General features: G+C 40.3%; 1 protein-coding gene across 1 annotated transcript in view; it reads right to left on the bottom strand.

Moving 5' to 3' along the window:
- The window catches only part of kirrel3a (kirre like nephrin family adhesion molecule 3a), a 200,862-nt gene extending 188,207 nt beyond the window's left edge, over positions 1 to 12,655 (bottom strand). Inside the window, exon 1 of the mRNA XM_051685589.1 lies at positions 12,324 to 12,655. Coding sequence (XP_051541549.1) covers positions 12,324 to 12,396 — 73 coding nt within the window. The 5' untranslated portion in view covers positions 12,397 to 12,655. The remainder of the gene's footprint in view (positions 1 to 12,323) is intronic.
- Positions 12,656 to 13,488: the final 833 nt, after the last annotated feature.

Below are 13,488 nucleotides of genomic sequence, written 5' to 3'. Positions count from 1 at the left end.
ATTTACTAAACCTGCTCCCATCATCTAAAGCACAGCAGAGGCTGAAGTTGGACCATTAGGACCAGGACGTGGAACCTCAAGGGCCAGAAACAGGACCACATGCCTGGTACAACCACACAGCTCAGCAATACACTCCATTCAGCTGACCAAACAAATGAATTCAGCGTGAACACATTTATGGGCTGCAAGCAATTAGAAGCTGCAGGGATTCAGCACTGCCTCTAGCACACAGAATGCAGCAGCAAGTTAAATCACCCACCCCAAAGTTTCCTGACCAGAAAAAGATCAGGATTAGCCAGAGGAGAAAAGAGAGTAACCGACATACTCCTCCACCTGAAAAATGTACTTTGCTGGGAAATTGTGTTTCCGAGTTAAGGATGATTTAGCCAGACTGAGCAACCTTCACACTGATGCATGTCCCTGAGATGTTCCAAAAATTGCTGGTGCTGTAGAAATGACAATAAATATATAAAAAAAAAAACATCCTAGGATATATAGACCATTCCCTCTTGTTTAGAGAGTGGTAAGCACTATGAAGCCACCTACATTAGTTATATCCTCTGGGACCTTTATATTTAATAAGTGTAGATGGAGTCACACTATTCCGTACGTTTAGAGCATTAAATGGTGTTCATGCAAGGACCTCTGACTGAGAGCCTGTTAATTATGTATTCAGTGCCTATGGGATGAACCTGGCTGCCTAGTTTTGTTTTCTAAAGTGTTTCTTTGTGTAAAACCATTTAAAGTGCCTGAAATTGGCCTTCTTTTGTTTTCTGGTATAATAAATTCATACTTTAAATGGAAGACAAATAACCACATATAGTCAAGGCTCTTGATAGTGAATTCACAGTAATGTATCATTTCATGCAGATTTTCTGCCAAGACCCTCTGAGATGCACAATAATTTATGGCAAGGTGCATATTATTCATTTTTTGTTGGAAATCGGTGATGCGAGTGTAAACATTTTAAGTTACAACATATTCCTCTCCCAGTTCTTTGGAGAAATCTCTTCAGAAGAGCAGTTAAAGGAGTTTTTAGAAGCCCACAGGGAAACATTTCAGCAGCATTCTGCTGTATATGAAGCTTTGAAGAAATAATTTTCTTTTCATTTAGCAGAGGTCAGCTGTACTCTGAGATTGTCAATAAATATTGACTTTCAGAATTACAGCAACATTCTTCAGTTCTCTTCGTTGTTTCTGCTGTATAACTATCTGTTCACATAAACTTAAGTTATTGTTAATGATCTTGCAGAAAAAATATTAGTTATCTAAATGTTGTAGGAGCCTTTTGTCTCACAAAGTATCAAACTCTGTATGTCAAAGTTGAGCTGTGCCTGTCATTGTCTCCATTTCAACCTCGTTTCATCTTTCTCTAGCAATCTAAAACAGGTTTTCAAACAGGAAATGGTGAAATGGTGCTTTCAGTCCTGAAAAGCTGTCAGACATACTCACGCCTTATGTTTAGTCTTACCTACTCTGCTGAACTTAAAGTGATACCATTCATCAGATGCATCATTTTCAGAGCACACTTAAGAACATGGGGATTCGCCTACTGGCTACTCTTAAAAAACACTGCTCTCCAGATCAGTGTGCACGATGACTTTGTGGCTTTTATAAGATTACAGCCCAGTCATTATTCATTACACACCCCTCTGTGGTGTCATTATCAGTATTGATAAGGAGAAAATAAAATGCACTTAGCACAAAGATTTTCTGTTTATCAGCCCATTCTCTGCTCAAACCACAGAGCACTGACATGATCTTAACAGAATCTTGTTTTTGCTCCTGTGTCCTGTGTTGCTCAATTCATTTGCAGGACATATCTGATATTAAAAGAAGCTGGATTCTTTTTATTTTATTTATTTTTTTGGCTCACTCAAGGCAGAAGAGTCAATTCACTCAAGCTGTACCATTTAGCTCTGGTCTGCAGCCAAGCGGGCGTGCCTGCCGGACGGATGTGTCTGCACTTCATGTGTGATTTTCTGCGGATGTTTCAGAGCTGTGGATGCTGCTGATTGAATTAGCATTCTCCTATTAAATCACAGCACCACAGCAATTGATGCAGCTATTGAAAACGAGCTCTTCTTAATGTAGAGATGGCCTCGAATACTGTTCTGAAAAAAGCATGGCTGAACTGCGCTGAACAAAAGTTGCCATATAGTTCTGTGTAGTTTCGAGGTTTAGAGATTAATCAAAGGCAAACACTTAGACAGGTGACTCTGATAAGTGCAAATTTATCTTTTCTTTTTAAAGATGTTAAAATGATTCCACAACAATGTCAAGATTAAATAAGTCTGGTCTCAAGAAAATTCTGTGACTGTGGTGCAGTGGCATGCAGTCAGCCACTTCAAACCCTTGGAGTGACATAAATGGAGACGGAAAATGTATGTTTTTAAATTATGAAACATTCTTTACCCCGTTTATTAAAAATGTATATGAATTTAAGAAATAAATGCATTAATATGCAATAATATACATCTATAAAAACAATGTAAAAAAATGTAGACTACCTCAACTATCCTCACATTGTATGTCCTGTTTGGCGGAGTAAGCAGTGCATGACAGCCATTCAAAACTGCTTACTGTCGCGCTGTAGCTCCATTTTGTAGTCCAAAATCTCACAGGAGATTTTGAAGGGTTCTGTAATTCATTTGTATTAGCAGAGTGACAGCAAATCTGACCAATCAAATGTGTTATTTCCACCCTGGGGGTTGGCCGTCAGCAGTCTGCACCTTCACAGCTCCAAGTAGAAGGACTTACGCCCTGAACGTAAATGAGGAATTTTTTCTTTCCTTCAGCCATGCTTGTGTCTCTATCAGGCTAACAATGAACAGTGGGACATATTGCCATTAAAGACAGAGCAAGCAGTATTAAAATACTTGGATGATTTTTTGTGGACGCATTCAAATGACATAATTTCCTTCAAATAGACTAATTTAGATTAACACTATGTGCAATCATTATATTGGCCACTCAGCAAGGCTGTGTTCTTATGATCGCTGTGCCAACGGCCTCTGTTAAGTGCATTTGGGTGGTTAAAGGGATAACAGATTTATGCTCTGGACGCTACTGCGGTGGTAACATTTTTGCAACAAAACCTACATCCCTACCCTAAACTTTAAGGCTAAACCTAAATTATAGTCTAATAAATAGCAAATGTGACATGAAAAAGCAATTGCTGAAGCAACCAATTCATTTTATGGAATATCTATGACAATTTGACTCATGTAATCGCATGCTCTTTGGGACTCTTACTCCGGTCCTTTGAGTTGCAAGTGCAACGCTCTATCGGTTTAGCTGTACTGCACAATTTGATCGCACTTGAACAAGCTTCTAAATATAGTTGGTTGTATAATGCAGATGATAAAATTTATCGCCTTACAAGTCATGCACAATAGTGTAGGGTGTTTCGATGTCATAAGATAGCATTGTGCGAGGAACAGGCTGAAAAGTAAGTGTTTATGAATAGATAATCTGCTCAGTGGTTAGCACTGTCGCCTCACAGCAAGAAGGTCCTGGGGTTGAGTCCTGGCTCAACTGGGCCTTTCTGTGCAGAGTTTGCATGTCCTCCCCATGTTCGTGTGGGTTTCCTCCGGGTGCTCTGATTTCCCCCACAAAGTCCAAAAACATGCAGGTTAAGTGAATTGGAGACTCTAAAATTGCCCCATAGGTGTGAGTGAGAGTTCCCCAGCCACTGGGGGTTTCGTCAGGAAGGGCAGGTCAAATATGCAGATCACAGATGGTCCGCTGTGGCAACCCTTAACAGGAGCAGCCGAAAGAAGTAGAAGATGTTGTAGATTCTCTAGGGTTTCCTTTCACCAGGAACCTGCCACGGTAGGTACAATGAGCCACATAAAAATTAAAAAGGTATAGTAGTGTAATTGAATGAGATTAGGTTGAATTAAATTATTAAATATAACTACATCTCATGAAAAGATCTTTGTACTGCACAATTTTGATGAAAGTCTGAAGAACTTAGTAGGGAACCAATTTGCTAAAACATCTGAGGTTCATACAAGGCTGGTGCACAAGTCAATTAACAACTACATTTATATCCATAAAACCTGACTTTCAAGAACTGCCAAAAGGCATTCGAAGGCTTATGTTAGCCCACAAACCCTCGGTAATTCCCATTGTTTCAGACTGGTGGGAATTAATTTCTTGTTAGTGTAAAATTTTGAGACCTGACCACTGCAAACATCACCAAACACAAGAGAACGAAGCTCTATCCAGCTCTATGGAGAGTAAACTTTGGTGTTGTCTGGTGTCTTTCAAAAAGAACATTATTGTTTTTTTTGTTTTTTTTTAAAGGCTTAAAGCAATATGTTCTTTTAGATCTGCCTAGAACGAAGAGGCAACATAGAGAAACATGCTGAGAACAATTATTATAAGCTCCCGTGGTGACTGCTTGCAATTCCCATCAAAAGATGCCATCAAAGCATTTGGTTTACTAGCACAAAATAATGAAGAAGTATTAACCATGCCTCGCGGGGTTCAGATCACACAACACTCTTGATAGATACCTTCCTCTGTAGCAAAGCATCTTGTGTTCTGAAATTGGTCACTCTGAAGTGCAGCGTCAGCCTCTTATCAGAAATGTGACCACAATACGAGGGTTTAGTAGCAATACGAGGGTTTAGAAGGTAAAGTCATGCCAGCCTGTGAAGGATGCATTGTTACGAAAGAAAAACATACACAGAATTATCTGAAGGTAAGAGGACAGTAACCCAGCCCTCAACTGCTGTTTTTCAGTCAGAAGACTGATTTGCATTTAAATAAGCCAGGCTTATGCTCGTATTGCAGCACTCATCTGCGCTGCAGTAAACAGGCTCTCTTTATAATGCCACCAAACACAGGGCTTCAGGGGAGACAGTCCTGTCAATCCATGTGTGCGACTGTCCATGGCAAAAAAAGTTCCCGCAGACACCGAAGCCCTTATCAGATCAGTCGTTCAATTCTTCAAAGTGTTTCACGTCCGACAACATAAAAATCCATCTTCTGCACTCCATCCCATGTGAAATTTACCAGGCCCACATACGTCTATCTCTCAGAGTCTGTCAGGAAGTACAACCTAACAACTGTTTGCAATGCAGAGCAAATATGTGGCGGCGTCACATTGATTCATAGCTGCAATATAGTGAAAGAATAAAATGATGCTGATGTTTTTTCAAACTACCCCCTTTAGCAAATGAGAACACAAAATAAATGATCAAATGATTGATTGCGCAGATAAGAGAAAAAATAAGCTCATATACACACAGATGAACTGCCACCCACACACACAACAGGGACCTTCACACACACACACACACACACACACACACACACGGTATTACTCATATACAAACATGTCAAGAAATAACTTTGTTATTACCTGCTTAGATTATATTAGGCCTGTCAATGCTTCAGTGTGGGTGACAGAAGGAAACTTTGGTGGAAGGTGTTAAGTGACATTTAAGAATCTGATGGCCTTCAAGCTTTGATGTGATCTAATTAACCCGGATACAGCAGTAGTAGAGCAGCACTTCCTTTATAATCCATACCGTTAGTCTTGTTATGAGGCTAAGGGATGTACGCAAGGTAGAATCACAAATGAAACTGAAAAATCTATTTTCAATGGTCAGTGAGAAATAGTCTTTCCTGTTTTTTTCTTTTGTTTTATAATGGTTGCCCATGTATCCTGGTTGCAGCTAGCTCTATCTATCTCTGCTGTCTTTCTGAGCTGTGATTTTCTCATCACTTATTTATAGACTAATCTGTCTCTGTCTGCCTCCAATCAAATTACATAAAAACAAATAGAGGAGAGAGCATATGGAGGCTGAACCCATCCGCAACGGGCCGAGACGAAGTCAGGAACGCACTCCACCTCATTCCCGATCTGACCCGGCCCGAGTCAAGCCAATCCACTCAGCCGGACAGCAAGAAGGATGAGACCAGCTGGGAGAAAATTGGTGTTTACCTGGCTGCTTCACAGGGTAGATTACACTTAAATATCACATTTTAGGCCGAGAAAAAAACAGCTCTCTTCAAGACCAAGAGCTTAAATGAGGCTTTGAGGCAGTGGAGAGTTTAAAGATGTGTGAAATAAAAGAACGAGGTGGGGGAAAATTTAAGCTTCTCTGAACGGAGAGAGATATAAAGCACTGCATCTCAAATGCCTAGGCAAGCTGTCCTTGAAAGCACAACTGAACACCACGAGTCTGCTTCATGAACATCGGTATTTTCAGAATCTTCAACATGAGGTGAAAAACCACAAGGTCTTAGAGATAATCTTATCATTCCTGGTTTTACTTTTGTAAACTAATACTTAAGTGATGCACCTCTTGATCATTCACTGATTGGTATCAGCTGATATTTACTTCCTATGACTCGATCGGTAGTTTCATAATTTGGCCGATCACATAAACCAGTCACATTGGTTGCAAAATCTGCAGTGCTCCTTTAAAACTTGAGCATCTTTATTGTGTCATCATGGGTGTGAGGAAATATTGGCCGAATGTTGTGAGACAACAAACTTAATTCGGCAGTTAAAGGAATATTCCACAAAAATAAATTTTGACTCCTCTCCTTTCGACTTCCTAGCGCCACCTAGTGCTCTGCGCATGCATCAAGCAGTAGGAAGTGTAATCGAGCTTTAGATCACATGATCGTGTTAATTTTTACACTGTTTTAATCATAGTTTTAGTCTTTTGACAAAAATGACAAGATTTAGAGACTTATTAATTTGCGTGTGTTGTCAGTTTAGGATATCGCATTGCATGTAGAGTGTTTTTTACAGAAACAGCGTATTCCCAACACAAGTTACGCAACGCAAGTTAGGCATATTGTGACTAGCGTGTTGCATAGCTTAGTTCAAGTTAACCGGTTCATTCACTTCATTGTCTGTGTAGATGTATGTTTTAATATTACATATATGTTGTAGATTTAGTGATTAATCTCATGTATAAAAAGGATGCTTTTGAGTGAGGTAATTGACCTGTTTTAAAGCATTTGGCCGGTGTTTAGCATTCAACTCATGCAGATTAAGCGTGGAAATCCCCAACATACTGGATTATTAGATTAGATTAATCCATATCTAATATCTTTTTCTATAAACAGATGTTTCTCTAGATGTTTCTTCTTCTGTTTATATCTTGTACTGTTAATATCTTGCAGTATGGTTTTTTTCTTGTTATATTTACGTCAATACTATGCTTTAATTTATTTCGTCTCATATTCGTTATCACTGACGAAATCAAAAATCTCTTCCTCAAAGAACATTTTCGTTAGTGATTTCATTGATGAGATTAACACTGTTGTGCCTAGAGACTGCAATGGCAATATGTACAGTGAAAAAGGAGTTATATTTTGGTCTGTTCTCACCCACAGTTGATTAGTTCACTTTAGAAGAATTTATTAATTAAACCACTGGAGTCATATGGATTACTTTTATGCTGCCTTTATGTGCTTTTTGGAACTTCAAAATTTTGGTCACCATTCACTTGCATTTAATAGACCTACAGAGCTGAGATATTCTTCTAAAAATCTTAATTTGTGTTCTTCAGAAGAAAGAAAATGATACATATCTGGGATGCCATGAGGATGAGTAAATGAAGTGAGAATTTTCATTTTTGGGTAAACTATTCCTTTAAATGAAAGAGGGACTAAATTAATTAAAGGCCCTTTCCCACCTACAGTCCCAGTACTTTTCCCATAGTAACTTTCTAGATGAGAACTCTTACGAGGAGAGGCACAGCCGATGAGAATTTTCCCATGTTGCATTCACATTCATAAAAGTACCCCCGTAGTGACATCATCTAATATCGGCCATTTTTCTTCTGATGTTGTTGACGCATGATTCAATAGCAGCAACAACAAAAAAATCAATAACACTGACAGAGGACACAGCTACACTTTTGCTAGGGCTGTTTTATCTGAATTTTGGCTGCATCCGAAAACATAGGCAGCTGTCTTAATGCCTAATCAGTTAATGGTTTAAATGGCAGAGTTTCTAGTTGAATGAAACTCTTATGGAAACTGGTCAGAGGACAGTTTAAAAAGCACCTTATTTCATCCTACCTCCTAATACAGCCTCCAAAGTCAGCATTTTCAACATGTTAAAAATGCACTATAAACCTACAGTATTTATCAATACAATCTTCTACAATAAAGGCTTTTATAACTCAACACAAATTACACTCACTTACATAAAAAAGACGTCTTAATGCAAGTTAACCACGCAGTAATGGGCACAAAATACTTCCCTCATTTAAACTAGAATTTGTGTGTTCAATTACCCACTCTCGATAAACATCCGATTATTTATATCCGTCATCCCAGGACAAAATGTATGTAGGAATCCAGAAATCACTTTATTTTCTGTATAGTCACACAGTACAAACAGTACAATGTGACGAAAACTCAAAGTGTGTCTCCCAATGAAGCCACACAAATACATATGTGAAACTAATCAAAACTGTCACTTTTAACTTATTTTACATCTATGTATCAGTTTGACACCTCAGTTTGACACTAACTCTGTGTCCGAAATCACATACTGTCACAGTGGGTACTGTATTTGATGAAGGACGCACTTCTCGAAAATAACCATGAAAATAATCTACTCTGGTTTTGTTAAACAAGCACCATTTAAGCACGAGGAACAACTTTCTTGGTATATATATCACCAAAGTCTTTTTAGCAAGTCAGTCCAATCAGCTGCCATCTTTGGAATGCTCTCGGGCAGGCTGGGCAGCTATTTTTGTAAACAAGTGCCATACAAGTGCAGCTCCTGTCTACTTGAATGGGGAAAGACCGAAATCTCCAAAATGGTTGGTCAAGATTACGATCAAAGAACATATTTCAAATCATCAGTAAAATCTGACAACACTGGTATCATAAATTGTGCTTCTTTACCTCAGATTACGCTAAACAAAGCAATTATCCCGGCTTGTCTGCCTAATGCGCATGCACGTTATCTGGTTGATTGACAGGCAATGTCTGTATCAAAAAGGTGATTAGCTCTGTAATGGTGGACTTCCTTTTCTACATCCGTTGACCGTTGGGCGCTCCAATTTCTCCAATTAATTTGAATAGAAGTGGCCAGTCTCTGCTAAATAGTCTCTGATATGACTTACAGTTGAGAAGAGCCGTCCAACTCACAGTTTACCACCGTTCTTTTAAATCAGGCATTTTGAACTCGATTTTTGAGCACCCAATGGATTATGGGATTGTAAAATTATCACTCGATCTACACTTCAGAATCTCGCCGAAAATAGTAGGTCATCCCAGAGTTTCTTGCTTAATGCTTTATGAATACGGACATACTTCTCCATTGGCGTACTGTTTTCGGAAGCAGCATGTGCCTCATTCCTTGCAGGCCTTTGTATCCTAATATAGATCACATTTTGTGTAAGTCTTCTTGTTAAGGCCTATTAAAAAATATCAATTAACCAATCTACAGTATTTTTGTAAAACTATGCAACAGCTGTGGTACTTTTAACAGGAAATTTTAGTTAAAATTGACAGAGAGCAGCAAGCTTACACATGACCAGTTTTAACAGAACTCCTGATAAATGGTTAAATGACCAGTATCAGGATTGGTATCAGCCGATCATATGACAATAAAATCGATATCTGATTTATCGACTATAAAAACCCTAATCAGAGCGTCCCTTACTTAAATAAGTGTGAAAAAAGCATAACGTCTTGAATTAACACAAAGAAAAACACTGGTTTCCAGCATTATCATAACGCTACAGCTTCTGTCGAAACATAATTTTGCCTACATAAATGTACATAATGCAATCCAAGTCGCTAAAAGACATCTGCACAAAGGCAAAGCGTGCTTGTAAAACAACATCTGAGATGCCTCCACAGTACACGTTTTATGAAAGACAACCTCTGATTGCAATATAATTGTTAGCAAGCGTTGACAGTATCTTGTATGGCAGAGTGTGGGCTGCATAAAACCATGCGGGGCTACACTGCCCCCATGGCTGCAAACCACTGCTGACAATGCTGATGGTGTTTATGACACTTAAAGAGGAAACATGATGCCTCTGCAGCAATCAGGATGTTGTGGAGTGAGGAGAGGGGGTGGGGGGAGTCTAATAAATTCAATATTAGTTCAGTTCAACACAGCAGTTCTGAGATTATTGAAATGTGTGATGTGCGAAGAACAATGCGAGAGCCCGCAGGAGGCATTGCTGATATTAAACCTCGTTGATTCATTCAAAGTGACATTTTAAAAGAAGTGCTTGTTTCTGAACTTGCTATGACGACCGCTCTTGGTCTCTTTGAGCCAGTCCGCCTGAGGGTCCCTTTCACGGGGTCCTTGGCTGCTCCTTGTTAGGTGAGAGCTATAAGTGGAGTCAGGGCCAAGCGCAAATGAGTTTGTACCTCGTCGCTGCAGGGGAAAGATCTGCCGCTCGCCCTCACTGATGGGGATTCAGCGGGGCTGCAACGCAGATAAAGGGATATAATGAAGGGTGTCAGATCACATCGACTTTTCCTCTCCTTCTGTTTCCCCGGCCACAGCACTCCGATTCAACTGTCAGGAGATGCTAAATAAACCCAGTGTTCATTTGTAACACAATAGTTGGCACTGGTTAACAAAGTGCCCCAAGGGGCTGGTACAAACATTCAGTCGTGCTCACCTGATAGCATCTCATCTCACCAGAATATGCCTGTCAGAGATACGAGTATAAATCGCAGTTACTCGGATCAATCTCTCATGTAGCTGACTGAGAGGAGTTGATTATTAATTTAACGTATAGTTTTGTAAACTGTCTATGAAATATTTCTCAGTTTACAGCTGAGGTGAGAGGCTGCAAAGCAACAAACTTTAAGCACGGATGGGAACAGGAGGGGGGCTGCAGTATATCATCAGTGTCTAAACTCAGAAGTTCGAAGCCACTGAAGTGCAACACTGTGTGCATATGGTGTAAACACAACTCTGCAGCAAAAATCCTGTCAGTGTTTCCTCTCGGGTCATAAAAAATGATTTTCAGAGTGATGGCAAAGCACTTCCTCTCAAGACTCATGCGAAGTAGGTAAAGAAAAAAAAACGGAGCCCTGCAAGGCTTAACATCTCGGCACACAGACTCATAAAAAGCAGTAATAAAGCAGAAAGCCTCTTGAGATTTGATGTTCATTCGCTCAAGTGTGCATGTGGGAGTAATACCGGAGGCTTTATTGCGAGTTTTCTATTCAAATGAGGAGTTTGGTCCAAGCTGGACCTTAAATGACAGCGTTTAGGGCAAGGGCGGAGCCAGGAGTTTTCACAGGGGTGGCCTGGCAGGGGCCAGCGATCAGTCTGCAGTGGCACAGAAATTTTCAGGCAGCATTTCCATATCATCAGGGGGGGGGGGGGAATATAGTGACACCTGGGACAGAGAGGTGCGGCGACCTTGGTGTGCGCACATGTTAAGACTCCTGTGTGTTGCGGTTGTACAGAAACAGTTCCACCTCTAAAAACTAAATTGTGCCCAAGACAAAAAATGACCAAAACGACAGTTGCGAGCGGGGTGGCCAATGGGGTGGCCAGGCTTCGGTCCATGGTGGCCACGGCCACCCCTGGCCACCCCCTAGCTCCGCCACTGGTTTAGGGCTTCGTCTTCAGGTTATTTCAGGCTCACACAATCAAATAACACAGAATCACAAATGATAGGTTCCGGGAAGGTTCAGAAGTAGCAGTGCTTTAAAAGAAAGCTCTTGTAGGCTATACAAGAGATTTTTCTATACACCTGAAAAGCTTAGGTCACCAAAGAAGATTGAAATAGCTAACAATGGGTCCTTACCTCATTGAAACTCCAAAAACAGCCACAAAGACACATATACAGCATCACCTTTCCTTTGATTTTCTGGCAGATATCCGGTGTAGAAGGATAAAGGAATGGGATGAATGAGTGATTGGAAAATTGGAGGTACACCTAAGGCATCTCCCCAAAATTGGGGGTCAACATAGAAAGTTATGCTACTATATATACTTTAAGTAATTGAATATACTTCTAAGATGCATCAGTGTGTGTTTGAGTGTCGTTTACATGTACTGACATCTGTGTCATATTCATATTAATAGCACGAGCGATGCGCGCAAACCTGTAACAAATCTGGCACAAGCGATGGGAACGACGACCCTCCACATCCACACAGAAATAGCGTATTCTCCTAATCCATAGGATAGATAGCATTATCATTCACAAATAAATACGTTATAATAAAAACAACCCGGACAAGTAATGTGTGCAGGCACTCTGCGCACTTTTCACTCCGTCTAAAGTGGCTGACACTTCACCTGCAGGTGAATTTGCATGCATGGGTCAATGGACAAATTCTCTTACCGAACCCGAGCAGCCCGCAGATCAGCAGCAGCAGTCCGGGTCGCATCGCTGGAGTCGGTGGGAATACCTTCATAGCTGTGAGGGGTGACTTAGGCAATGATGCGCACTCACTGCGGTCCTTTAAAGTTAGGAGCGCTGATTTCTTCTATCTTCTCTTTCTAGACAATGTTTGCGTTCCTTTTCTTACAGCCTTTCGTCTTGCTTTTATATATATCAGTCTTGTATGCAGCTCTGCGCAGAGCTTCTCGTCTACAGTGTCTCGCCCCCGGTCTGCGTTCTTTCACTCAGAGCGCATCAGTGTCAGGCTCACCCACAGCGAGCTCCACACTCTCTCACTCTCTCCTTCGCTCACTGGCGGATGAGGCAGCCGAGGAGAGGAGAGCGCTGAAAGGCTTCGCTCCTCCTTCCCCCGCCTCCTCCCGCCGTGGCACTGTTTTCAGAGAGTCTGACACAACTAAACAGTGCATAGTCTGAATCAACGAATTAATTTATATCACTATTCTCAGTTTAAGAAAGGATCACGAATGGCTTGTGGACAGAAATGAAACTAAAGTCGTCAACACGCTGAAGGAAATTAAAGCGTGTTCTGAGGCGGACTAGTTTGCGAATCTCACTTACTGGAAAAACAAAAACCTAATTTAAAATAAAACTAGTTCCTTTAAAAAATTATCTACCTAGTTATTCATACATGAATAGATAGCGTACCTTCTCTACTTCTGGTTGCTTTTGCAGCTCATTCTGCTAACGACCGTTACAATTTAAATGGTCCTCGTGAGACTTGTATTAGACTCGCTGGTTATTCAAAATAAGAAATAAAAAACCTAATTAGTTGGGTTAAAAATAACCTAACGGAGCCAACTATGGCAAGATACAAGCGTGCCAACTTTGGCTCATTTAAGCGTTTTCTGTCAGTTGTGTTACAGTCTAAAAAGATCCTTGCGAGACTTCTTTAGACATGCTGAGGTTTAAAAATAAGGAAATCCTTAACTAGTTGGGTTAAAAACAACCTAACATGGTAATCCAGCTATGGATAGATAAAGAAGCTTGCCATTTTTGGGTCATATTAGGCAGCTTCTGTCAGTTACGACCGTTACAATTTAAATGTTGTTCTCCTGAGACTTGTAGACTTACTACCTGTTCAAAATAAGAAGAAGAAAAAAAAAAC

The sequence above is a fragment of the Myxocyprinus asiaticus genome, chromosome 43 (genome assembly GCF_019703515.2).
Source record: "Myxocyprinus asiaticus isolate MX2 ecotype Aquarium Trade chromosome 43, UBuf_Myxa_2, whole genome shotgun sequence".
NCBI lineage: Eukaryota > Metazoa > Chordata > Actinopteri > Cypriniformes > Catostomidae > Myxocyprinus > Myxocyprinus asiaticus.
This window is presented reverse-complemented; position numbering and strand designations above follow the sequence as displayed.